This window comes from Drosophila hydei, unplaced genomic scaffold, assembly GCF_003285905.1.
Source record: "Drosophila hydei strain 15085-1641.00,03,60 unplaced genomic scaffold, DhydRS2 tig00000060-arrow-pilon, whole genome shotgun sequence".
NCBI lineage: Eukaryota > Metazoa > Arthropoda > Insecta > Diptera > Drosophilidae > Drosophila > Drosophila hydei.
This window is the reverse complement of record NW_022045656.1, coordinates 1004343-1032186: the sequence shown is the minus strand read 5'-3', so window position 1 is coordinate 1032186 and position 27844 is coordinate 1004343. Positions and strand designations below refer to the sequence as shown.

Below are 27844 nucleotides of genomic sequence, written 5' to 3'. Positions count from 1 at the left end.
ATATGTCGACACTTGCTAAAAAATCAAATCTAGAAAACCTCTGTCTTCTACGGTTGTACAGACAAAAGCTCACTTCATTTCCTCATCATATATATTGCCTCCAACAGGCCTGCCGAATCAAAAAATACCATATCCTTCAAAGTTTTTTGCTTGACCAAAAAAGATTCAATTATTTTCAGACCGTGAATGATTATTATGAGCTAAACAATAAAAAGCTTCTAATGAATGTTTAAAAAAATCCAAAAGTTTAACTATCAATATGGCGAGTTCGTAGATATTTGTAAAACTTGTTAATCTCACTGCATGCGCTGCAAATCAATGCGTTCGGTATTGATCTGAATATTGACAAATCGGGACAGTTGCTGCAACTCAACAATATTCCGTTCCTTAGTCGCCATTTATGACATATAAAGTATGCAATAAATTTTGTATTTTTAATCTAACTGACGTCATTTCTTGTCAAGTGAAATTGTGTTCAAGTGCCACAATAAGCTTTCCCTGAAGGGTATGCTATTGTTTTTCGCTATCTTCGTCGGCATTCTGGTCACTTCTGTTTACCTGGTATTTGAATTAAATAAAAATCTAATTACTAATTACCATTGAAAATGAGATTAAACTTATGTTTATAGATAGATAATTAATTTTATTCAACGCCATGCACATTTTTATTCACTGTACAAAGACAAACGTTTCGGGGACATTTCATCGATAGGTCATAAAAGAGGATCTGTGAAATAATAATACAAGTTATTAATCAGAAACCCACTTTGGAAGAAACGAGTTTACTTACCCGCCATAGCTGGACTTCTGGTTGTTCGGATTGCTCGTTTGAGCCAAGTTGCCAAAGGACAGGCCCGTGTCGGTGCCGCCGAGCGTTTCGAAGATGTTACCCTCTGGCGGTTTAGTTGGTGCACCAAAAGCTGGCGGAGCTACGGCTCCGGGGCTAGCTCCAAACGAGCCGAATCCCTTAGGACTTCCGAATGTCGGTGCGCCACCAAATGTGGGACTGGCACCAAAAGCGGGACTACCGCCAAACACAGGCTTGGCGCCAAATGCACCAGCCGGCGGTTGGGTCTGCTGCTGTGGAGAGCCAAATCCAGATTGGGCCACAGAACCGGCACCGCTCTGGCCAAACACGCCAGCACCAAAAGCGCCAGGAGTGGGAGTTGTTTGAGCAAAGCTGCCAAAGCCACCGGAACTGCTGGCCCCACCAAAGATGGAGCCTCCAGGCGAGGATGCATTGGCAGCGCCACCAAATATAGATCCGCCACCACCAAAGCCCGATGGTTGGGGCTGAGCAGGGCTAGCACTACCAAACATATTCCCTCCACCAGATGTAGCCGTTTGACCAAAAACACTCTGCCCAAAAATCGTGCCTGAGGGCGCAGCAGCTGGGGAGCTTTGTACGTTATTGTTACCGCCGCCAAAAATGGAGCTGCCGCTGCTAGCACCGCCGCCAAAGACCGAAGGACTGACAGTGCTGTTACCACCACCGAAAATGGAGCCTCCACCTGCAGCAGGCGAACCAAAGCCAGTGGGCTTAATAGCTGCAGCTTGCCCAAAGATGCTACCGCCGGTGGCAGCTGTAGCAGGTGATGCGCCAGCTGCACTGCCAAATGGTGAGGGATTGCTTGTAACAGCTGCTGTTGCAAAGAGACCGCTGGGTGGAGCAGCTGCGCTAGTAGCGAACACGCTCGCCTCCGGCTTTGGCACGTTGCCAAATATGTTGCCCGTCGGCGGTGAAGCAACAACAGCTGCATTAGGAGGAGTTGCTCCAAATGGACTGCTGACCGATGTGGCGAGGGCAAAGGCATTCGGAGCACCGAAAATTGAACCAGATGTGTTGCTCGTCACGGACGTAGTTGAGCTCGTAGTTGTTACAGAGCCACTAGGTGCTCCACTTGACGCGCTTAAGCTGCTAAACTCATTCGAGAAGGAAAAGGTGGTGCCTATTGATGCGGTTGTGGAAGATGCTGCTGTGGTGGCGGCGCTAATGGCTGGCGCTGCAGCTGTAGCTGTAGTTACTGCAGCTGTTTCTGAGAGCGTTGTTGTAGCTGGTGTTGTTGTTGCTGGCGTTGATGTTGGTGGCGATGTAGCTGCAGCTGCAGCTGTAACTGTAGCTGTTGTTGCTGCTGCAACAGGAGCCACTCCTGCAGATTTAGCTGGTGTTGTTGATATGTTGCCGTCTGCAACGGTAGAACTGACTGCTCCACCAAATAAACTTTTGCTAGCATCGCCTCCAGCAGAAAGACCTGGAAAAGTGCTAGTGGCGCCTTGCCGAAAGCCGCTAAAGATGTTAGTCGGTGCAGGGACTGTAATTAGAAGATAAGATTAACAAACGTAACCTATAATTATGATATATATAGAGAATGCACTTCTACTGACCTGCTGCGTTATCCTTAGTCTGCGGCTTACATATGTTCACTGAGCCAAATAAATTGTCAATGGGAGTAGCACTGCTAGTGGTAATAGACGCAGCTGATGAAGTAGTGGTGGCTGCGCTACTGGATTTGCCTGTACCGGTAACTGAAGTGGGAGCAGCAACGGTAGTTGTTGCTGTCACACCAGGTGTAGCTGTTGGAGCGACTGTGCTGCTGTTGCTGACCATAGTATCCACGCTGCTTGCAGTGGTTGTCGTGGTTGCAGCTAGAGTAGCAGCTGCAGGTGCAGCTGTAGTGACAGCTGTTGGCACGGTAAAGGGTGTTGGGCTGCTGCCCAATGAGGCGCCAAAACCCCCAAAACTAAAGGTCGAACTACCGCCGCCAATGCTACTGCCCGCATTGCTGCCAAAGCCCGCAAAACTGAAGGGCTTGGCGGCTGGCTCTGTTTTGACCGCGGAACCGCTTGGTGCTGAGGTCTTGGCAGGCTCTGCGGCTGCGACCGCAGTTGCTGTAAGATCCACAGGCGGTAGCATATCCTTTTTAGCCTCCACAGGCTTCACAGTTACGTCTTTGGGTGGTGTTGGTGATGGCTTAGGCTTGATTGATTCTACATTTATATTGCCAAAGCCGACAAAGGGAGAGGGTGCAGGCGCAGCGCCAGTCTGTGACTTGGTCGTCCCACTTAGTTCACCAAAAGGCAGCATGGGCTTAACACCACCAAAGCTAAAAGGTGCGCCGCCTCCGGCACCAAAAAATGATGCTTTGGGCTGTACAGCCTCGCCAGTGCTCACCGTAGTTGTGGTCGCAGTCGATGCTGTAGTCTTAACAAATGGACTGCTCTGGCTGAAGCTGAAAGGTGCTGATACAGGTGCCAAAGCTGGTGCTATGGCAGGCATGTTCTGTGTCTTCTCCCCGGCAGCAACAGCTGATGGTTTGGAGGCAGTAGGTTTGGCTAGCTGTGTGGGCGCTGCAGGTACTACCTGCGTTGACTTATGTGCCACAGCTGGCTTAGCACGTGTAGTAGCAGTTGTTGCTGCAGCAGCTGCTGCCGCTTCTTTCTGTTTCTTAAGATCCGCTTTGCGTTTTGTCTCTAGAATCACCTCCGATTTGAGCCCCACACGGTCAGGTCTCTGTGGACTGATGATGTGCACATGGTGCTGTTGCAGCAGCTGGCGTATACTTTGCAGTTTCTGCTGTGAGAGTTTGGCGCGATTCGAGTCCACCGCCTGGTTTAAGGTCATGGAGAGTATGGAGTCCGCTAAGGTGTCGATGCTGTGGTGGAATCAATAGGTTAATGAAAACTATTATCATTCTTTATATCATATACTCACGCTTCGTTAGTACGATTGCGACTGGACTCCTGGTTAAGAAGTGCGGACTGCAGCAGTCCACGCTCCTTTAACTTGGATTTTATGTTGTTCTGCAGAATACGCTGGTCGGAGGTCAGATTTTGCAGGCGTGTCAAACGCTGATAGATGCCTTCCAAGCAGGGCATATGCATTTTTGACTTGCTATTGCGACGCAGCACATCCTGGTACTGTTCCCACTGCGCATCAATTTGTTGCTGTACCAGCTGCAGCTGCGCCTCATTGGCAGCCAAATAGCTCTGCAGACGAGATAGTAAACGACGCCCAGCTGCATCAAAGTTTGTGGAAGTCATCAGCCGAGTTATACTGATTAAACGAGATGTACGTATTACGGATTACAGATTAGTATAGTAAGTACTATTCAATCAAATTAGACCTGGACTGGTCCACTTTCTACAACTATACCTCGACAGTTAAATTGTTTATGCTACTTACTCTGGTTTCCTGAAAACCTCCAGCTTTGCACGACAATCTGCGATCATGACATAGGCCTCGCTTAGCGCATGACGCAAACCTTGAACGTCCAGCTCAAAGTCTACATCATTGGCCTGATCGTTTAGCTCCTGTAGATCCTCCAGACGCTTGGCATAGGATTTGATGGAAGATGGCGACTCAATCTAAGCAAGTTTCACTTTTTTGTAATAAATATAACAGAGAGATGCTTGAGACTAACCTGTGCTAGAAGAGCTCGAGTCTGCTGCTTTTGCTGTTCGATTTGATCACTAAAGGCGCTGATCTGCACATTCATGATCTCTACTATCACATCGTCCACTTCGCCAGAGCTGAAGTCTGAACTCTTGGCCACAGGCGGCGGCGGCTTTGGGACAATTGAAGCATTGGCAGCGGGCGTGAAAGTCGGGGGCACTGTATATAGTGGTTTGCTGCTGTTGTTGGCCTTATTAGTAGTAGGTGCAGCTGGTGCTATAGTCTGAGGCGGTTGCTGTGTCGGAGCAGGAACAGCTGTCGCCAAGTTGTTAAAGCTGGGTGCATTGTTGCCAACTGGTAGGTTAAACATAGATGATGATGCCGCGGTTGCATTGTTGCCAGCGGCAAAGCCACCAAAGCTAGGTGTCGGCATTGTATTGGCTGCAGTCCCGCCGAAGTTAAGCGAAGTACTGGCAACACTTCCAAAAGCAGGCGGCATTTTATTAGCCACGTTGCCAAAGCCCGCAAAAACCGAGTGTGGCTTCTCCTTCATGGGCGCTGGAGTCGACGTCACTGTATTAGGTGTGAAGGCAAAGGATATATCTTGAAGGGCAGGCGTACTGGCCTCCACTGGGGCTGCAACCGCTTGGGGTGCAACTGCTGCTGTCTGCTGCTCAGCGCCCAGCAGCGTATCTAATGCACAAAAGTTTTCTGAAGTGTCTGCCAAAGGCGGCGGCGGAGAGCAAATGGAAGCAACGCCAGGTTGTAGATTAAGAAAATTGAAGGTAAGCAAAGTGCCGTCAGTGCCCAGGACATGAACCATGGGCATGGTGGGTAGTTGTTGTTCATTGATGCTAAGCTGATGTGTGCTGGAGGTGTCGAAGGCAAACCCATACGGAAATGTCTCTTCCTGCGTAGCTTCACTCAATGGTAGCTCAATCCGCGCCTCATCAAGTAGTGTTAATTGCTGCCAAGTGGGCGTGTCACCCGCCTCCGTGGTACCCAGTACTCCAACCTCCACGCCGTTTGCTGAACTGAGCAAGAGCAGATTCCACTGAGCCACATGTGTGAAATGAAACTGATGATTACGTGGTCCATTTAGACTATAGCAAATGTCGTAGTAGTTTGTATAGGTGGGCGCCCCCGCCTTGGGTGCATTTATGATATACAAAGCTGGATTGCAGTCCTCGCCATGCTGCAGGAAGACTACAGCAAACTGAAATGTGGACAGCCAGTGCACAGCAATTATATCGAAGGGACCATCGTGCAAATTGGTCGGGCAAGCCAGTGTCTTGGCGGGTGTTAGATCCGGTTTGAACTGCTGCAAACGACCACACAATCCAAGCACTAACTGCTTTCCCTTTGGTGACCAGCAGCCGCATTTAACCTGATTGGTCTTGTCCAGCGAGTGCACTTCAAAGTTGCCCCCATCCTTTAGTGCATACATTGTCAATCCACCATTGCTAAGCACCACGGCCAAACTGTTTGGAAGCACAGGATTCCACAGCAGCTGCAAGGTATGGACATTATCCTCAGGAGCTAATCTTATATTGTACACGATGCGCAGCTCTGGGCTCATAAAAGATTGTACAGCATATATAGACAACATGCTGTTCCCATTCGGCTGAGTATAGTTAATAGCCAGCAGGTTTCCATCGGCGCTGCATGATATACAGTTGGGAGTATTAGGTAGACGGACGAGACGAGTTAATGGCTGTTTTCCGCTAGTCTTGGCGGCAACTATGTCCTTAATGATTATAACTAACAAACACAATGTACTTACGATTAGAATTAACAAGTTTCACGAATTAACAATTTTAGTACACATACCCTTTAATTCTGGCGCGTTGGGATTGCCGGTAAAAAGCAATCCACGACTGCTAGAGACAGCTAGTAAATTCACATTGCTGCGTGGCTCACCACATTTCCGAAATGCCACAAACTTGTCATGCAATTTGAATTGAATCTCCTGCAAATAGCACACTCAGCGAAATTAGCAAATAGTAGGTGAAAACATTTAATAAAAGGGCAATCGGCATACCTGTGTATCTTTACAATTGGGTGCATTTTGCGCCATTTTGTCACGAGTAGTGCTGCTGCTTAGACACGTGCTTTAATAGACACGCTGCAAATATTTCGCAGTAAACAAAACAATTCTTATTCACTTAACCGATAGATATCATTAAGACATTGCATTGATCACATACAAATTATATATAAATAAAAACTAACCAAATAAATTCACAAGCTTCGTGTCGCTTATGGAACGCACAACAACTGATGGCACTTAAACTAATATCGGTAACTATCTGTACTATCGATAACTATGAATAAAATAATCCGGGTCGCCTTTTTCACGGATAAAATGCATTAACTAAGCTTTAAATATGTTTACTATTTATTTAATTCAGATGAAGTTATATCTATAAATGTATGCGAGGAATATGAAAAAATTTAAAATCTGTAAAATTCTGCTTGTTGGCAGTACCGTGCAACAGCTGTTGCTTAATTCATATCGAAAATCGATAGTACATAGCTGTAGTTTTTGCGACATACACACATCTCCAGCTGTGTTGTTGTTTGTCTGTCTCTGTCTGCGTTTTTGTTTAACAAAAGCATTGTTCGCGCGCGCAATGCTGAAAAAAGGAACTGCATGAAGTAGATGAAACGAAAATCAACAAAAAATGTAGTTAAAGCTATTGAGCAATTATTTAGAGGAATGCTGCGCAACACGGTGCTACAGTATTGTTGTTATCGTTGTAATTAGCAAACACAGAATCACAGCAACCAAAAGAAAAAGCATAAAGCATCGTAAATGTCAAAATTTGTATGTCTTAAAACGAGTACACATTAAAACTGAAACGGGCTTAAGTAGAACGACTGCAAATTAGGTGAGTGATTGTGCAAGAGAACTTAAAGACCAAGGTAAGCTCCAGTCACAGAACGCTGCTAATTGACGAACAATCGCAAGTTCCTTTACATGTAATTGAATTTTCATTGTCTCTACGCGACAGCAACGACAGACGCAATAGCAAAAGCAGCGCCTCCGCCACCGCCAGAAGCAAAACAGCGTCACAAAGGACGCTCAAAACTTTCAATATGATCAGCAGCTTGTTTTCACGGCTAATAATGTGAGTAAGAAACAAATAAGAATCAAGTTCTATTACTTGCTTTGGCATTCCGAAGATTGAATACTCTTGCAAGCGTGTGTGTGAACTGTGTTATATTGTTTTACAACTGAAAATTGAAGTTGATCTATTAAAATAACAAAAGTAATATGAAAGCATCTAAATAGTTAATAATCCTTTATAATTCTTCATTATTGTTATTAACTTTTCAACCGGGCTTTTTTCAAATTAATTAATTTACAATACCTTAAGCTAAATAATTTATTTTATTTCTTATATATGAACGTTTTTTAAATTTTCCAATAACAAACGACATAACTATACGTATGTAAAAAGAAAAGGTTACTAAATATTTGTGATGACTTGGCTAACATACTCCTTGCAAGAGTATATTTGTATATGCATATGTATGTCTCTTTATGAGGCCAGCAACTACACCAACACACACGCACGAATGCGTAGTCACTATCGTTGTTGTTGTTATTGCTGACCCCCAAAAAAAAAGAAAAAGAGCTTGTGAGCGAGCAAAACTCTTTTCTTTTTTTTTTTGTTGTTGTTTTCAAATCGAGTTATTGGCCTTGCCTCCGTAGTTCGCTTAATTTGTTTGATTCTGCTTCCTAATTGGGTGGGCGTTGTGCTGTGATTTTTCGAGCGTTACCGTCTTTTCATTTATTTTGTTCATCATGGTTGCTAGTGAATCAATTTTTTTATTAATCAGCGTCAGAAATTACCGTTAGCCGTTGTGCAGCGTCAAAGTCAATATTAGCGGGCGCCTTATAAGGCTTTCAAAATCAGTGTGCGTGTGTGTGTGTGTGCGTGCCAGTGCGAGGTTGACGCACTCGTCCGCCATGCATACGTATATATAGCCAGCTCAATGGAGGCCAGTCTAATGTTCCACTCGCCGAATGATTTTCTGCCGGCCAGATCTCCATGAAAACACTGCTGCTTTTGTTAATATTTTTAGCGCTTCCAAGCGCTGATCAGCTAATAGATTCCGATTCCAATTCCAATTCCAATTCCGATTCCGATTTGAAATCAGATTCACTTTTTCTCCTGTAGAATTTTTCTCGCTCACATTTTGGGGGCAGTGTTTGCTGCAATAGAGCGCAGCAGCTGGCTGTTGCTGTGCTATTAATAGTAGAGCATTCTGTGTTACGGGGAGCATTAGACGCTCTCTGGTGGAATCTGTCTGAATAGTCTTTGCGCGTCGTTTTAGCTGTTAGGAACGACGCATTATTTGCTCTGGTGCTCGGCAATGCGTGAGCCATGAGCCGGCCCAGCTATCTGCAGGAGCAGCTGCTCTATCAGCCGCAGCAGCAGCTACGGCCGCGTCCGGCTAATATTAAATACCTACGTCACCAGGCACAGCCCCTATACGGACGCAGCTATTCGTTAGAGGAGCAGCAGGCAGCTGCTGGCCATTATGTGCCTGTGTACTCAAAATTTATCTATCCACCACAGCAGCTAGAGCAGCTGGAGTTGCAGCGACAGCTCGGCCTGCACGATTCGGTTAACTCTTTGAGCAGCGATTTCACAGACTTCGACTATGAGGGACCCTACATTGTAGAGCAGCCAACGGCAGGAGACGCTGCTGCGCCAGTTGCCGGCTCCAATGTGGTGCAGAACTTGAATGCCCTGGGCCGTTTCTTAGAGCTTCTACAGCGCTGGCCACTGCCGCGTCTATCTTTCAATACGGCCTGCATTTGCTCGCTCATCATTATATTTATAGCGCCTCGCACTTGTGCACAGAGTTTATTGTTTCCCGCTTTCAGATTGTTCTTCGGCACTCTATATCCGGCCTATGCCTCCTACAAGGCGGTGCGTACAAAGAATGTCAAGGAATATGTAAGTATGATACTAAAACTAACTATTAGGAATATAAGCTATAATGTCACAAATGCAATATTCAAATATTATTAATAGCTTCATGTATACAACTGAACTCTTACTCTTTAAGAGGCGGACCACAAATATCATATTTTATATATAGTCTCACATATCTGACTTTGTATATAGGTCAAGTGGATGATGTACTGGATTGTCTTTGCATTTTTCACATGCATTGAAACATTTACGGACATATTTTTATCATGGTTCCCTTTCTACTATGAGGTCAAGGTGGTAATTGTCTTGTGGCTGCTATCGCCAGCCACAAAGGGTAGCTCCACTTTGTATCGCAAATTCGTGCATCCCATGCTGACACGACGTGAACAGGTGCGTTCTGATAAATATATTTAAATACATGTATACTCTCTCTCTCGGTCTCTTTCATATTAATAAAGCTCTCTTTGTTTTGGTTTGGAACAGGAAATCGATGAGTATTTGAATCAGGCACGCGAGCGTGGCTATTCAGCGGTTCTGCAGTTGGGATCAAAGGGTGTTAACTATGCCACAAACGTCATCATGCAGACTGCCATAAAGGTAACTCGAACAAAAGCAGCAACACACATGTAATATACACACACACACACACACACATTTATCACATCACATCACATCGCATCACACACACACTGAAACGCACAACCAATTCATCTGGCACATTTTTCAATTGCTTCCACAACAATTTGCCACCAGCGTCGTTGCATAAAATGAAATGAGCAACAAACAACAACAGTCGCCGCCTCAGCAGCAGTCTCCGCCGGTTAAGAAACGCCTCAATTTCTATATAGAAAATGCTTGCGCAATGTTTTTCTTTTCGCTCAGCGAGCCCCGTTCGGTGCTCATTTCTCATCATCAACAACAACAATAACAACAGATCTTCATCAAGAGCAACTCTCGAGCAGCGGCCGCGTGCCAGACTCGCGACGACTTCGTCATCAGCATCATCATTTGTTTCATTGTTTTCATTAACTTTAAATATCATTTAAACAAACAAGTAGAAAATACTACGATGTATGTTCGAACCTGTGCCATATGTTGTGTCTGTTTTGTTTTAGTTGTAAGTTTTTAGTTTGATTTCATATGTATTCAGCGCTTTCTAGAAATAGGCTTAAAGTTAGTGAGATTAAAAGCTTTGTGGATACACAAAAATTAATAAAAATGCCCAACATTATATATATATAGTATACATATATGCATATATAGTAGATTATCTAAATGTAGCACAAAATTGGGTCTTAATATCGGAATCAAGCAAAATGTTGCCGTAGACCTAATAATGTAAACAACATTTCATATTGCAATAAATTTTGTTTAGATGTTGTTTGTTGCTGATGTTGTTGATGTTGTTGCTTGCAGATGTTTATAAATTTGTACAAATTTACGTAACTCTACTATTTCAAGTGGGCTTCGCTTTTTATAAGGAAATTGATTCAGTTCTTGTGGCTTCTTGCATACAAAGCGCATTAATCATCAACTTTATCGCCATGTGCAGGTCTTTGTGGTCACACACAAAGCACTAGACATATATATATATATATATATAGGTATTATATATACTTCAGAGTCTGTTTCTATATATGACAGAGCATTTCTTTGTTGGAGGACAAACTGCGTCCAGTAGCAATGCATGACGAGAAGCCACAGAATGTATATATATATAAATATATTTCCAGCACTTCGTTACTAAAACTCAATATATATAACCTTAATATATGATACTAAATCACATTGCTTAGTTATCTGAAGATATGATTTATTTTTCTACTATATTTCTTATCTTTATTGGAAATCTTATCGTATGACCAAACTGTGCAACAGGCCTTAACTTATTTTCTTATTAAAATCTAAATGTCTTAATCGTTGCAATAATATTGCGTAACTAATGTCTTAATTTTAAGCCAATCCGAACTCTCTTTTTTAAGCTACTAAAACTTTTGTGATTTGGTTCATTATTATGAACATTTTATTCAGTTATTCATTTATTTTTAGTAAATATTTCATCATAGCTTGAGTGTGATTACTGAATGATTGTTTCAAGGTTTTAACATGTGGATTGCACAAAACTCAATACTGTTTAGATCTAGTATGTAAAGCTGTATTATAACAGTTTGTATTAGTATTATCAAATTAACTTTTTCCTGCTACCTTGTTCAGTATTCAATATATTGTTTCTACAAATGCATACCCATTCAGTTAGAACAATTACGTATTCTATTTCAAGCTACATATATGTATATATATGCAGCAATTGCAGCGCCTCTAGGGGTAGGGCATATAAATAGCTGGGGGATTGGCATGTGCCCGACCAATTCAGACTGCGACAACTCGTTAGCCAAGCTAAGAGAGAGATTGTGTGTGTGTGCGTGTTTCTGCATCTGCATCTGCTGCCCTCCTTTTGATTGCACTTTGTTTTCATACATATATTTATTTTACACTCACTGCGTTCGCCTATTTTTATTAACTATGATTTTTTCCTATTTTGGGTTTCTCACTTATGTTTCTTTGCATTTGACTTACAATTAAAACGAACCACACCTGCACACCTGCAAACCTGCAAACCTGCAACGCCTGCCAATACTAACAAATCGCCACGCGTAGACTATTCAGCTGGCTTCACCTACAGCGGCCGATGTGCACCGCCTGCAAAGCTCGCAGTCGGCTAGCGAGCTCTCGCGGGATCAGGATATGCTGGATGCCAGCGAAATGCTGCTGCCGCGCTCCAACTCGCTGAATGGCTTTGAGAGCTATGCGGATCAGCGCATGGTCATCACAGAGCTGTACGAGGGGGATCTGGCCATGACCGAGCTGGATGGCAATGACGCGGGCGCTGCCCGTCTGCGAGATAGGCCCGTTCGCAAGACCCGGACAACTCGCACAGTCATTGTTAACGGCAAAGACTCTCCACCTGTGTCGAAGCGCACGACACGTGCCGCCTCAAAGAGCAAAATAGCCGACTTGCACTTGGGAGATGGTGCAGTGCGCGGGCGCCGCAAGCTGCGCGATGCCACACCCGATGTGGACGTCGAGGGAGACTAGGAGCTGTTCACATATAAATATATTTATATATAGCAAATCGCATGATACTCAGCATAACGCAAAAAGCACAAAATTAAGCGAATTTCGATTTTTCTGCACACTATGAACAGAGCGACACCTAAGAACGTCGTCATCCGCAGCCACTATATACTAGACACTCAATTGCAGTTATTTTTTAAAATCATCTCTATATATATATGCATATTTTAGTCTGTTTAGTTTGTAATTATATTTTAACTGATAAATACGCAAAATGATGCCAAGCCAAACGTCTCTCTCGCTTTGCTTTCTTCACTTCATGCGTCAAGGGCGGTGGCAATCTGGTGCAGACCATCAAGCGTAGCTACAGCCTGAGCGATCTCAGTGAACCCGATGTTCATCGGACCCAGGACGAGCTCGACGAGGTCATGATGACATCGACTTCATCGGTGATGATGCGCCCACAGCCAACGCGTCTTTTGAGGCAGCGCCATCAGACGCCCGTGGGCCGCTCAGCCAGCGGCACACGCCACTCCACGGGCATGTACTTCACAGAGGTGGACGTTAGCTCCAGCTCAGCGGCGTCGGGCAAGCATGCTGGCGATTTCAAGTGAGTGTTTCAATAGCGCACGATTCTGGTCGAGTGCGTCAATTTAACACGCTTCCATGCGCATCCATTCAGCTACAACATACGCAGCACGGATGACATCAGCTCAGGCTACTCCAGCGCCGAGCCGGTTAGCGCTCCACTCGGCACCGGACTGAGCCGCACCTCATCCATGACAAATGCTTCCAAGGCGCGTGTGAAGTCAAAACGTAACGAGGTGAGATTTCCGCTTAGAATTTAGGTGAATTTACTTTCTATACAGCATTTTCAAAGAATTTTATTTTGATTGCTTATAAAAAGAAAATGTCGAGAAATGTATTGAATATTTTCCTGAAATACCTAGATTTGTACAAACAATAACTGCTGCCCCTTTTGGTAGGTGATGTAACTGCAATTCGAGATATGAAATATTGTCCACGCGAAGCATTTAAGCTTGACCCAAATCCAAGTCTCTAAATGACTGACTGACTCTGGACTGACCAGTAGAATATATTGCCATATTCCAGAAACCGCCCCTCATAAATAAACTATGTAAAATAGCTTTGTTCAAACGGCCCTTGTTAAATCGTAACATCTTAACAAGCGTCGACTCTTAAATTCATACAAAAGCGCGAGATTTGAAACTGGCAATTCAGGGTACAGCATGGAACAGACAGAAGCAGGCGTGGAGCCCATAAAGTATATACTAAACTATATCCGAATGACGGGCTGAGTCGATCTACAGTCGCTTGAGTGTCTGTTCTTCTATCTTTCTTTTATGTTTGTTCTTCGATAACTCGTCCATCGATAAATATCGTTTTCTAAGCATAGCTTGAGTATCGTAAATGTAGAAGGCTTCAGATTTACTGTGTAGGTTCCAGTAATGAATACAGGGATTTTGTTTTTGGACTTTGGACACCACCCCTCAAATTTAAATTCACATATTTCAAATACTAGAGACTAGAGAGAGAGACTAGAGACTGCTTTGGCAAATTCAATAATCTGAATGCCATAATTAACAGCAAGAATAATAGCATAATATTAATCAATGTGGAACAAAAGTTATTCAACAATTAAATGCCTATGGCAAAGCTCAGACTGTCCATAAGCAGAGCGCGTGTTTAGAATGATTAGAACATCATCTAGGGGGCTCAGGGTACCTCGTAGTCGAGTCGAGCACAAGCTCAACTGCTGTCTAAGGCATTTAGGGCCAACTTAACCTGCCTTAGCGAGTTGTTTAACAGTTATTATTGTAATAATTCGATTAGCAAATGCTGGAAGAAATGCGATCTGAGGTGTATTTGGAAAATGAACGTTACTTTGAAATGATGAGAGCACAGCAATCCAAAGAAGTTCAGAGACAAACGCATTTGAAGATTGTGGAGAGCGAAGAAGAGAATGACAAATCCAATGAGCAGCAAGAGGAAGCGGAAGCAGATGAGGATAGCTTCTATGAGGCTATGGATGTGGTGGAGAGCACAGAGACAGCTGACAAGGAACTGCCAATGGGCATGCATGACGAGGCAGCAAATGAAGAGCAAATGGTAACGGAGCAGCTCAACGATACTGAAGATTGCTTTAAGGAAGCCCTTAATGAAGCTCCCAGTGTAAAGGAAATCAATTTGGGCGCCTATCAAAGTAAATCCATGGATACAGAAGACTACAAAGCACTTGTGGATCCCTTTTTATTGGTGGTCACCGAATCTAGCCTTGATACTGCCGCTGAGACAGCAGATTCAAGTGGAGCGCAGCCTGTTTCGCCTCGCGAATTGCTGGCCACGCTGGAGGAGATCAAGCACAGTTTCCGTGCCCAGCTGGAACCGGAGACCTCCCCGCTGCGACCCAAGGCTCAACATGCCAAAGGGCGTGCACCAGCGCCGCCTTTGCCGCCACGCAAGGAGTCCCGTGCAGTGGACAGCGTCAGCCTCCAATCCACGCAGTCGCAGTCTCAATTGGAGCGCAGCAAGTCCTCAGGTATCGGCCATCTATTCAAAAGTATCAAAGATAATGTGCTGCGCAAGGCTAATCAGCAAGCCGATGAGGAGCCCAGCGTCAGCCGCGCCTCAGCTAAAGAAACGTCCATTTGATGTAAGCCGTAGGCCTTAAAAATCCCGTACAGCTCATCCGCTCGTCTCAGCTATCCATTTACTACTCAAACTTCCCTCGTTGCGCACTGTACAGAATCTTGTTTGTCTGTGTTTGCCTTTACTAACAAATGTTTTGCAATTTCAGCATGTGCTCGACTACAATATTATTATAATGCCCATGTCTCATATATTCGATCTGGTTTCTTTCTAGGACAAGTCCATGTCCGCTAGCTGCACCACTTTGCCACGCAGCAGCAGCCGCAAGGACAAATCTCTGCCAACGAATGCCTCAATCCAGGCCAAAGCGCGCAACAAGTAGGAGAAGTAAGGCGCGATCTACCAGATCTGAAATAAATATATACATACATACACATATATATATATATACATATATATATATATATATATATATATATATATATATATGCAGATACATGTAATATCTCTCTTAATTCCTTATGGGAATGTGTTTTCAATAAGTTGCTCGGTGCTCAAATTGGCCAATGTAGAAGGTGGACAGCAGAAGATATATTTGAAGGAAATGGAACAAATGTAAACCTCACTTTTTAGTTAAAATTGTAATTAAATAATAATCGAACTAGTGATTGATACTATGATAATGATAATAACGTACTTTGATTCGTTACCTATTCCCCTACCCCCTTACTACATGGCAAACTTACCTAGCTGATATATATAATAGATTCATTTATGTGATTATCCTATGTCCTGCAGCCAGCTCCTATCACTAAAGAATGATCAAGTAAAGTAATATGATCTATCTCTCTAGTTTAAATTCAATGCATTGTAATTGATAATTCAATAAAACTTAAAAATACACATGTAAATTAATAATAACGGAATTTAGTTTTCGATTTTATGGAACCATTAGGATATCTTATGCCTGGATGCAAATATTTGAATAGAGCTGACAAATATTGTAGCTTCGCTGAAGTGGGGCCTGATCAACGTCATAATACTCTGTTCGGCTGAACATGTTCAGGTCTGATATATAACTTAAGTTTATCTGTAAAGGAGTGGGTACATCTGTGGAATATATAGTTTTTCTCGATGTCCTATAACGGCGTAGATACACTGCTCGTCATCAGGATAGCGCCCCAAAATTCAATTATGAATATCTCGCTAAATTTGGTAATAATAACTACCAAATTGTTTGTGAAGGCTAAGAAATTGAACTGAAATTAAATTAAAAATTAATGATTGATTCTCGGCTACATGAATAATAACCGAAATTCGCTTAAAAAACATTGAAAATTGAAAATTCCAATTTCCGTTTAACAAACTTCATTGAATGAAATCATCATCCTCACACTAGTAATGTCCATAAATCGTCAGAAAAGTTTTTTAAAGTTCTAAAGATTTATTTGAGCAACTGATTAATTACAGAAACTAAAACAATCAAATAAAACCCCACGCAATGAGCCTCGGAGCATAAGACACCTAAATTTTGACCAAGTGCATATGACTTGGTCTTCCCAGTTGAAGTACGTATTTTGTTCAGATGAAAACAATGTAATTTGGAAGAACCGGATGGGCTTAACATTTATTGTAGGATATCCGTAAAGAGGAACATGCCCAAGCGGATTGGAGGTGTGATGGTTGGGAAGCCATTTCTTACTATGACACCTGCAAATTGCACTTAGAGGAGATTTCCAGCACAAACATTTTCGAAGTCATTTCGATTATATCATATTTTAAATATAAGAATTAAACAATTTAATTAAAAAAAAAAAAAACAAAGAAATAAAACTTAGGAAGGAAATATTTTTAGTGTTTTTTTTTTTTACTTTTCCTAAAAATAATGTTTTTTAACATAATGTTAAAAGTTACAGTTGTCACTTTTATTTTATTTTATTTTTTATTTTAAAAAGAATTTATAGAACTTTTATTGATAAATAAATATTGGAGAACTATCGATTGAAAAGCTTAGATAACGAAGTGGGCGCTAACCTGATGACCAGCAGTGTATATACTATATATTTCAGGTCGATCAGTAAAGTAAAACGGTGCAATACATTGTTTTGCCGATTTGCCGCAATGACCGCAGATATAAGAGTTTGGTCTTGGTTTGCGAGTATATATTTGCGAGTATAGTGAGTATATCGGAAATATTGCAAACACCTTACCAGACGAGGCTACTCAGAAGTGCGCAAAACCGATATTCCCGTTCACTTCATGAATAAGTATGAACATAGTCAAGTTCGTCGAAGCTCGCCTTTTGAATAAGTTTTGCATAAGTTTGCATAAGGTTTTTTTTAAGATAAATACATAATACCCAAATTTACAGTACAGTAAATATTCGCCATGAATACCTAATGCATACATATGCATGTGTGGACATCAGTGAAAAGTGTGCACGTGTGCATCTGTGTGAATGTGTATGTGCATGCAGACATTTGTGTGCGTGTGCAGAGATAACTACATATGTTCTTAGTCATCACGCCGGCAATTGAAAATATGTGCGAATTTGACACAACGTACGTATATAGACTTTCCCATTAAAGTGTTGTATAAAAAGCTGGTAATAAATAAATAAATAATATTTAGGTATGCACTCATTTTACATTAGTTGTGCATGAAATTCCAGTTTCAGTTCCAGTCTTTTCCAATCGTGACTTCACTTCCATTCCACAAGATTCGCATGCACGCATACACACACACACACACACACACACACGGACATAAACACACACAAACTCGCGAATCATGTTCAAGTACAGTGCATAAAAATTCAGGCTGCAGTTTAGGTGGCCATCGTCAGCTCTGCTCAGTTCCACATGAAGCTTGGCGTAAGAGTTGCACATGCGCAGCAGCTGATGCGAATGCTCGCTGACCTTGACCCTCAATCAGCAACGAGAGAGCGATTGAGCGCGGTGCGCATGCAGCCAGCCGGGTGAAACTTGTTGCCAAGTGCAGCAATGCAGACCACGCAGTCAAGTTGAAGTTTTGCCCTCTCCCCAATAGCCCTTCGTCACAAGCATTGCCAGCTCACCGTTCCCATACATGCATACTTATATTTGCGAGTGTGTGTCGCTTGCAAGATTTCACCATTAGCAGCGCATGGCGACGACTGTACTTTGTTTAAAGAAGCAGCACATAAATACATATATATGTAGGCAATGTATGGTTTATGCCCACGTGTGTGTGTGTGTCTTAATATACTTGTAGGTCTCGGTGCACAAGGAAGCAAAGCAAAGCAAAGAAAGCAGCGCACAAACACAAACACAAACACATACGCGCACGCACATGCACACGGCAATACGCTAGAAACAAAGGCAAAATTTTTGCTTTATGTGGCGGCACCTCCACCAAGCTGACTCAGTACAAACGGACTGAGAGCGAGCAAGAGAGCAAGGCGGCCGGCCGGACTATCAGCTGCCGTGCCATGTGTTCGCTCAAAAATCAGGAGGGGCAGCTGCTCTGGCTTTGCTGCTGCATTTGCCGGCTTAGAGAACAAGAACTGGTATCAGAACTGGTTCACAGGGGGAACACGGGAACAGGGAAGGGAAGAAACAGCGGGTGATCTGTAAAAATAAAGAAGTTTCAATTCAAGTGAAACACGCATTTGTATTGTGGGGTTATTATTATTATTTCTTTTGTCTCAAATCAGCAGCTCCAGCATTTTAATTTACAATTAAAAAACAATCACAGTGATATTTGAATTTTTTATCATAATCATTATCTTCGTAGTTCGCCTTGTTTTTTTTGTCTTGCTCAAGTGAAAAGGTTTGTCTGTTAGCTCATCTTCATCCTCATTCGCATCCTCGTGTAGCTTTTTGCCTCATTTTCTTGTATCATCTACTATCTGCCATTGTTAAGTTTTCGCTGTTGTTCTTGTTGCTGCCAGCTAGAATAGCTAACCCGCTAGAGATCTTGCTTGTTGATGTGATAGGTGAAGTGCAAAAGCTCGCCGGCCGCAGCTCTGTGGAGTAACAAGCTTCTCTTCTCTCTCTATCGCCTCTTTCTTTCCTCCTACTTCAATTTGTTGTTATTTATCTTCTGCGTGTTGGAGCTCCTAATAGGATACTTTGTAGTACATATATATATATATATATATATATATATATATATATATATATATATATATATATATATATATATATACATATATATATATATATATGTTTATATATATTTATTTTCGAGTTTTTTAAGGTAAATTATATATTCTTATATAGTTTTTCTTTCCATTCGTTATAATTGTAATTAGTAAATTCAAACACGTTTGCAGCATAATAATAATAATGTAGTTGTTGTTGATATTGTGGTAGTAGCTACTAAAATACAACGACGTCTGTTTCTTCTTCTTTTTCATCTACTACTGCCTTCCAGCGCCACTAGCGCCATCGTTGTCTTCTCTTCTCTCGTCCATCGTGCTTTCTCCTAGTTGTTGCTTGTGTATACACTGTTCTTCTACGACCGCAGGCTCGGAGCTTTGGAATTAGAGATGTGCTGCTTAGATGATGGTTAGATATATATGTATGTGTGTGGGTATGGATGTGATTCTGTGTGGGTGTGTATGTACGTGTGTGTGTTTGGTTGGGGTTGATTTCGTGTCTGTTGATCTTGACTTGGTTTTACTGATTGGTCGCTTCTTCTTTTTGCGTTTTGCTGTTTTTGTTGTTGTTGGCTGGCAATTGATTTTTTCATTAAATATTTTTTCTTTTCATTTTTTTTTATTTGACAAAACATTTTCGTTGATTTCTCAGAGAGCGTTCACGCCGCTTTCTCTAGTTCCGTCCACCCTTCTCGTCACATTCACGTCTCAGATGTCCGCTCTTGCCGCAGCCGTAGCAAGTCTTTAACGTCTCCGGGCAGTTCTTGGAGATGTGTCCGGTGCGGTTGCACTTATAGCATGAGACGTTTGCTGGCCCGGTGCCGCGCTCGTTGACCGCATCGGGGCAGTTGCGCACCCAATGTCCGGGCTTGTTGCACCTGTAGCACGTCGGATTGTCGGCTTGAGTGCAGTCCTTGGAGATGTGGCCAACACCGTTGCAGCGATAGCAGCGCTCCGCTTCTTCGGGGCACGCGCGTGCAAAGTGCCCAAATTGATTACATTTGTAGCACTTTTCACGATTGCGACGCATGCCACCGCCACCGCCGCCACCACCACCGCCATCACGCATACCACCGCCACCACCGGGTCCACCGCCTCCAGGTCCTCCACCGAGGCTGCAGTCCCGGGCAAAGTGGCCCGGCCGGTTGCACTTGTAGCACGTGGCAGACATCGACATTGTACTGTACTTGAGTTAATTAGAGAATCGGCGTACAACTGTTTTAACCACACGTTTCGTATCGTCCGACACTCACACACGAGCTGAGCTACTGCTGCCTCCACGAGCAAAACTGATTTGCGTTAAATGCAATTAAACAAAACTACAGGATATGCGAAAATCGCTTGCCGTAGTTTTTTCGACGCCAAAAATTAAAATGGCTACCACACAAAACTAGTACAATGGTATCGCCAGCAATTTGAGTATCGAGTATGGAAAAACGCCGCTGAACAGTCACAAACAACGAGCACACACAGGGATGCTTTGACTATACAACTGCAACACTGCAATTCCACGCGGTATACATTGGTACAAAATCTTAGCAATATGCTGCCAAATTTAGAATTGCACGCACAAGCCCGCCCGATTTTAAGATACGGCACAGCCAACTATATCGAATTAAAACAAAAATGCAACTATGTTTTTAGATAGCTTACATTTAAATTTAATTTAATCATTCCGATTGCAGGACAAGGGTTACATACTGTTAGATTTCTTATATTCGTTCAGTTGGGCAGCATCATTCTTAACTTCGGTCATATCGAGCGTAACTTTCCTCTTGAAAAGATATGATCAGTCACACCCCGGAAAGCATTTGGTACATAATCGTAAGACCCTAAATAGCTCAGGTCTGAGACTCAATAAAGTTTACTTTACGTGTACACTCGTACCACTGTCCACAGTTAAGTAGGCTGCCAGATCTGTAACCGGCAGCCTTGCCATATTCGCGCATATAACAATGAGTTGGCAGCCCATTAAATCTCTAGCAATATTTTGCACCTGTGCAATGTATTTTTATGTGTTTTTACCAACAATAAATTAGCGCTAGTTATGTATGCAAAATGTTATTTGTTCTGGTAGCGATTGCCATTCTGAGCAAATGCACAGCCACGTCCACAATCCACATGCCAGTCACCACGCAGGACATAATTGCAGGTGACGTGTTCTTCGAAATCATTTCGCCGCAAGATCTGGAATACACCTACCGTCTGCGGCCGGCCAAGGACTTTGGTGTCTCATTCAACCAAAAACTGGAAGGTGTGCCCATGGTACTTGCCGATCCACCCGAAGCCTGTCAACAACTTCGCAATGGTAGAGAGATGCATGGCAGCATTGCCCTTATGGACAGAGGGCAAGTATTTTATTATCATTTATTATCAAAATGAGTAACTATTTTTAACCTATTCACCGTTATCTGTGCGACAGAGAGTGCTCATTTCTTACCAAAACACTGCATGCCGAGGCCGCCGGCGCCATTGGCGCTATTATCACTGAATACAATTCAAAATCACCAGAATTCGAACTCTACATTGAGATGATTCACGATAAGACGAACCGTGACGCCCAAATTCCCGCTGGCTTTTTGCTAGGAAAGAATGGCATGATCATACGCAGCACGCTGCTTCGGCTGAAGCGTCTCCATGCGCTGATCAACATACCTGTCAACTTGACCTTTACCCCGCCATCTAAAATCAATCATCCACCCTGGCTGGGCTGGTGAACCTGAAATGAAGGCAGCTACCAGAAATTAAAACCAAAACTAAAACAAAAAACAAATCTGAAACCAAAGTGCATACTTAGTCAGTCAACAATATAGTATATACATAAATCTATTTAGCTCGGCTGCAAATCGCTAGAATTTATTCTGAACACAATTCAAACCTTTGCTCTAGAATTTTAACCACAGTATTTCAAGCATGGCTCTAATATTGCAATATTTATCTAGTGGGGACTACAGAAAACACTGATAAACTTGTAGTTGTAATTTATATTGTACCACAATTGACTTACAAACCATTAAATTCTTTCTAAGCTCGAAAATCAGGCATTTCAGGATTTATTTTAATTTTAATTCAAATACAGAATAATATAAAAAACAGTTGAGTATTTCTAATGTTCACAAACAATTTCTGGCATTTAGTTTGCTCACTTTTCAAAATATTCTGTGGCATTTTAACATTTATGAACTGCAAAAGTAAATTATAATATTGAAAAGACTTAAAATCAATTTCTGATATTTGATTTTTAGTTATTTAGACAGAATTTTAAAACAATTTATTATATTGCAAATTTAACTTTAGAATACATCTTTGTTGTGTTGGAATTTGTAAAAACAGACGATTCAGTCATTTTAAGTTTAAGAAAAACTGTTATTCACACTATTTGTTTATATTTCGAGCGCTTAAACAATATTATTTTAGCTTTTGCACAGTAATACGATGCAGTCTTCAGAGTTTTTTTATTATTTATATTTTTATCACTACATTTTACGACTCTTACGCAATTTTGTTGCCAAGTTTAAAAGCACAGCCCATAACTTTTGATGCTTACATTAAAGATATATACAGTTATTTATTAGTCTTTAAATTATATATTTTACATTTACAGTTTCTACAACTATTTGTTTGCAATTTGTGAAACTTGGTTTGCAGCCTAGACTAAACAAAAGAAAAAGAAGAAAAAATCTGTAAGAAATAACTGAAAAATGAACTGAATTTAAGTAGTTAAATTGTAAACAAAAGCAATCCCATAACAAACGTAAGGAACAAGAGGAGAAGAACCCAAGCTTAATTTGTAAATAAAGTCAAAACTTAAGCGAAAAGTCTAAGCTGCGCGTAAATCTTGATTGAGGCTAAGCTAATTATATTAAGTCCTGCTATGGAAAGAGTTGACGGAATCAGAACTTGCCCAAGGCGCTCAGATTAAGGCACATGCCCAAGGTGAGGACCACAATGGTCACCACGAGTATTGCGAAGCATAGATAGTTCGACTGGATGGGCATGCGGAAGAGCTTCGCGGACATGTCCAGCGAGGAGGCGAAAAGCAACGTTGAATTGAGATCCTCGGCGGAGGTATTGTGGTATACAAATGGACGGACACGTATTTGATGTCCGTTTGCCTGGGCGTTCTGGCAGACACGAGTTACGGACCCGGCCACAAAGAATGGTAGCAAGCCCAGAAACAGCCACAACATGACGTTGGCTATGTTCAGGAGCACCAGCTTCAAGGCGCAATAGTGGAAGTCGAAATCCTTGAACAGATAAACGAGCCCCGCAAAGGCGTACGCCAGATTCATGACAATCAGAAAGCAAACGGGTATGGAGACGTGCTGATTCACCCGCTCGAGCAGCTTGCGGAACTCCAGGATCTCGCGCATCCAGTCCAACGAATCGATAGAGTGCATCAACAGCTTGTGCGACAGCGACTCCAGATGCACGCGCAGCAAATAGCATTCAAGGTAATAGCTGCTCAGCACAATGATTTCCACGAGATCCTGCAGCAAGATGGTGCTCAGCAGGCCAATGCGCAGCCAGAGCTCCCAGTCGCGCAACGCCTCGGCCAGCCAAGCCACTTTGATGATCTGTGCCTGCTGCATAAACACCACACAGCAGGCGTAGCCAAACAGCAGCAACAGCAGAGCCAGCGCCACGCCCAAATAGAGCCAAAGCATGCGGCACAAGCGCTTGGGCTTCGCTGACAGCAGAAACACCCGTTCGATTAGATTTTGGAGCTGCTCGTGCTCGATCACCTTGCAGACAAGCACCGCTGAAACGAAGCTCAGCAGGTTGAGGAGACTGGGCACCACATAGCCAAAGAGCAGTTCGCCAATTGTGTTGGTCGCAGTGGTGGCGGAGGCGGAGCCGCACACATCGCTGTCATTGCCGCCAGGTCGTATGTCCCGAAGGCTGCTGAATCCGCGATCCCCACTGTAAACAATGTAAATTGTTGGACACTGCTTAGCGCTTATTTGCACCTGGCCGCGGTACTCACCGATAGCCACACAGATAGCGCAGCACGTAGCCCGTCAGCAGGACGAAGAAGACCATCAGCGCCTGGACGTAGCTGCAGCAGGCGCGCACATTGGTCATATCCGTGGAAATGGGATTGAGGCCAACCAAGGTCAGGATGGCCACATATGGCCGCAGGAACTGTAATGAGTCCATAACACCAATTAGGTACAGTGTGCACTCGCTATAGTAAACTAGATAACTGAACTGTTGTTGGGCAGATAATCTAGGATTTATCTAAAAACTTTGCTTAGGTGATATATTTCAGCATATGGAATATATGAATTATTGATCAATATCAACTATATTATATTCTTTACAGATATTCTTTTATGCCTGTAATGATTGAGCTTAGGAAATCCATACGTAGGAATCTACCGAATCAGCAGTTATATCATATAGGAGTTATTTGAGTATGGAATTATATGAAGTCGTTTACATCATTCAATTTTCTAGTTTGTTAAGTTTATGCGAGCAGCAAATATCTTTCGGATAACGAACCCGCCCTTGTACATACGCTCACTGAGGACGCTGGTCCGGCTACATGGAGTTTGCATATTATATATGTATATTAGAATGAATTTGATAAGCTCTGATTTTTAATTATAAGTCAAATAAATGTTTTAGATTAATAACTTTGTTTTTGCGATTACGTGTCGCATACTTAATTAACAAATAAACAATAAAATTTCTCGCTGTGTACTTTTGCAGTTAAATATCAGAACTGAGCTGTGTATATACACATACATACGTCTGAATATATATATATATATTTTCATGTACTGTATGTTCGTCTTATTTAATGGTATTCGTTTACTATATCGAGTGCGCACTGTTTACAAGTTCGCTTATTGCAAACATCTTTGTCTTCACTGTATTTTTGTATAGCCACGAAACGTACCTTGCGCTTGCAGTAGTTGAGGATCGCCGATGTGGGCTCATGTTCGCCCGGCTGTTGGGGTTCATCGTGGGTGGTGCCGTTTAAGCGATTGATGAAACAGAAAGAACTATCCGCATTATTACGATACATGACAGACGCAGACAGAGACAAAGTAAGTTTACACGCAACAACCACAACGATTACTACGACACCAAAAACAAAAACAATAACAGCGAGCAGAAGTGCGACGACAACAACAGTAATACAGGCGCGCACGCACGCACACACACATAACGACTGGACGTTGGTGGTTGCTGATGAGAGTGACAATGACTGGAGCTGGAGCGATGATTGGAGCGGCTGAAACGACGATCGCCGGCGTTGGCGGCACAGCAACAACTGAACGCGAACAGCGAGAGAGCACGAACGAGTTGGAAAAACTTACGATGAGCTCGTGCAGCCAGGATGAGGCGGCGGATGTGGCGCGGCTGCACCGTAATGTCGATGGCGACTCACTGAGCTGAGCTGTTGCTCGTTCTGCTTCTGCTTCTGTTTCTATCGCCGTTGTGGCTGCTGCTGGTGTTGTAGTCGTTGTCGTTGTCGCTGTCGCCAATGGCGTCGTCGTCGTCGGCGATTTCATCAATTGCTGCTATAACGGTAAATTGAATAAATTGAAACTCGAGCCGCGCACAGCGAGCCGAGCGCGAGCGACACAGAAGCCGATGTCGAGGCCGATGCCTATGCCTATGTCGTCGTTGACGTCGATGTCGACGTCGACGTCGAAGCTTTCCTGCTGTCACGTTGAAGCTCTCTTCGAGCTTTGCTCACAGCGTGCTCGCCGTGCACGCTCTCCCGAGGGCCCCTTATCAATGGAATATATCTCGGTAACAGAACGCGACGCCTGCTTTCCGCTGCTGTGCACCTGTTACAGTTTAGATAGGAATCAGCTTGTTATCGTGACCGCTATCTATCCAAAGCGAGCGTGCACATATGCAAATACAAATACATGTGTAACTGCCCATATGCACATGTGGCTAGCAGTAGCAGTGTGTGGCTGTTATGTAGAATTGCTTTTATGTATTTTATGTTTATCTTGAGAAGTTCTCGCGATCCGTTTATTGTTCTTGATTTGTCGTGAATCAACACGGAATTTGTTTATGTTATCTATATGGCTGCTCGCCGACGAGTATTGTAATGTCAGCAACTGCCTAACGGCAGTCGTTCCCAGCGGCCTCAGTCTCTGCCTCTGCCTCTGCCTCTGTCTCTGCTTATGTGTGCATGCATCTGTGTGCCTAGCTTTCCGATAACCCAGAGGATCATATATTGTGCAATGCGCTACCCTTAAAAGAGGCAGCTATTTGGGTTGTCAAGAAATAAGTAAATTTATATTTTAGGGGCTCTTTATAGTATTGGATAATATTATTATTATTACTTGAAATATTATTAGAAAGTCTGAGAGATCGATTGATATTAAATTAATTTTTGGGAAGTTTTTGAGAAATGCATACAGTTTGACACGAAAGTGTTTTCACATGGGGAAAAAATTATATTTTTGTTCTTTAACATAAAAAAAATATACTAAGTATGAGATTTCAATATTTTTTTAAATTATATTATGTTTTTTCAAATTATTGTCTTACAAAAATAATTAATAAAAATTAAAAAAACTATTAACAAAACAAAAAAAAAACAATAACAACTAAAAACATATTCAAATTCAAGTGACACGAAAGTGTTTGCACACATGCTATTCTTTATTTCTTTGTATTGCTAAATTCGTATTTACCGTTATTTTCGGCGTTTTCAATATGCACAGCTGTGGCTGATGCTATGTTCTGAAGAATTTCGTCATATTTTGGAAGAATCGATACACATTCATTACAATCTTGAACAAAATGTATATATTTCTTACAATCAGATTTAGTATGTGACATATGTCTTAATGGAATCGATTAGCTCGCCATTAATCAAAATATCGAAATGAAGTTGCATCCATTATAGAATTTATACATTGGAAGATACTTAATCTTCAAAAGTCTGGATGTGAAGATTACAAGTGCAGCGCGTCCCTCTGTTGCTATGGCCGTACCAACTCAATACCGAATGCTATCTTAAATGAAATGCGAATAACAATAACAACTAGACGAACAAGAAAACAAAATGAAGCAAAAAAAAAAAAAAGAAAGAAAAACAATTTACAAAGTGACACTCAAATTTATTTCTCTCGTTTCTCCATTTAGCTGAGATTCGTGCCGAACCGCCCATCAGACGATCACTGGAAGTTCTCCAGCTGCTGCTGGTGTTGTTGCTGCTGCTGCTGCTGCTGCTGCTAACGTCATGTGCACTCCCTCCTTGCTGCCTACGGTGCATTGGCCGCTGCGGTCGAGTGCGATGCTCGCACACGCAAGGCAATAAAGTATCGAAATTTACGTTGAGAAGTAATTAAATTAAATGAAACTCGAGTCGCAAGTTGTTTAAAACTTTTGCTGTTTTTTCGATGACGCCTCAACTGGAATTTGCTGTTGTTGCTGCTCGACTTCGATTTGCATGATGGGCAGCCGCAGTCGATGCCGCAGTTGACGTTGACATTTTTCGATGGTTCTGGCTCAGGCAATTTCCAATTTCCACCCGCAAGACAATCAGGCATTGCCAGTAGCAGCTGCAATGGTCTGCTCTGGAGGCAGGGCAGCAGTTGTGCTGGTCAATGCTGTCAGTGCCGGAACTCTGGTCACTCATGTAAATTAGCTGCGTTGTCAAATAATGCTGATTTGTTGTTGGTTCGTTGGCAG

At 42.6% G+C, this 27844-nt stretch overlaps 5 protein-coding genes across 10 annotated transcripts; 2 read left to right on the top strand and 3 right to left on the bottom strand.

Moving 5' to 3' along the window:
- Positions 1-628: 628 nt before the first annotated feature.
- On the bottom strand, positions 629-6707 carry LOC111599731 (nuclear pore complex protein Nup214). 2 transcript variants are annotated; one of them, XM_023315477.2, is made up of 9 exons: positions 6626-6707; positions 6435-6518; positions 6224-6362; positions 4422-6154; positions 4184-4365; positions 3713-4054; positions 2386-3653; positions 791-2312; positions 629-727 (listed from the first exon to the last, which is right to left on the bottom strand). In XM_023315477.2, the coding sequence occupies exons 2-9, from the start codon at positions 6468-6470 to the stop codon at positions 703-705; spliced, it is 5247 nt and encodes a 1748-aa protein (XP_023171245.2). In that variant the 5' UTR covers positions 6471-6518; positions 6626-6707; the 3' UTR covers positions 629-702. The 2 variants fall into 2 exon arrangements, with proteins under 2 accessions (XP_023171245.2, XP_023171244.2); XM_023315476.2 differs by having other exon boundaries at positions 6435-6692.
- Positions 6708-6936: 229 nt separating this feature from the next.
- On the top strand, positions 6937-15481 carry LOC111599732 (receptor expression-enhancing protein 2). Of its 5 annotated transcripts, none has more exons than XM_023315479.2 (9): positions 6937-7284; positions 7408-7524; positions 9294-9366; positions 9538-9735; positions 9829-9942; positions 12750-13030; positions 13103-13244; positions 14275-15094; positions 15305-15382. In XM_023315479.2, exons 2-8 carry the CDS (start codon positions 7493-7495, stop codon positions 15091-15093), a joined length of 1659 nt encoding a protein of 552 aa, XP_023171247.2. In that variant the 5' UTR covers positions 6937-7284; positions 7408-7492; the 3' UTR covers position 15094; positions 15305-15382. The 5 variants fall into 5 exon arrangements, with proteins under 5 accessions (XP_023171247.2, XP_023171249.2, XP_023171246.2 ...); XM_023315481.2 differs by having other exon boundaries at positions 6940-7318; positions 14275-14980; positions 15305-15410; XM_023315478.2 differs by having other exon boundaries at positions 6940-7318.
- A 3882-nt stretch (positions 15482-19363) lies between these two features.
- On the bottom strand, positions 19364-20615 carry LOC111599726 (CCHC-type zinc finger protein CG3800). Its single transcript, XM_023315470.2, has one exon. The coding sequence runs from the start codon at positions 20346-20348 to the stop codon at positions 19845-19847; it is 504 nt and encodes a 167-aa protein (XP_023171238.1). The 5' UTR covers positions 20349-20615; the 3' UTR covers positions 19364-19844.
- A 494-nt stretch (positions 20616-21109) lies between these two features.
- LOC111599725 (PRADC1-like protein) lies at positions 21110-22238 on the top strand. The gene is made up of 2 exons (XM_023315469.2): positions 21110-21519; positions 21594-22238. Exons 1-2 carry the CDS (start codon positions 21230-21232, stop codon positions 21886-21888), a joined length of 585 nt encoding a protein of 194 aa, XP_023171237.1. The 5' UTR covers positions 21110-21229; the 3' UTR covers positions 21889-22238.
- Positions 22239-22463: 225 nt separating this feature from the next.
- LOC111599686 lies at positions 22464-26230 on the bottom strand. Its single transcript, XM_023315391.2, has 4 exons — positions 25501-26230; positions 25077-25127; positions 24159-24316; positions 22464-24094 (listed from the first exon to the last, which is right to left on the bottom strand). Exons 1-4 carry the CDS (start codon positions 25693-25695, stop codon positions 23065-23067), a joined length of 1434 nt encoding a protein of 477 aa, XP_023171159.1. The 5' UTR covers positions 25696-26230; the 3' UTR covers positions 22464-23064.
- Positions 26231-27844: the final 1614 nt, after the last annotated feature.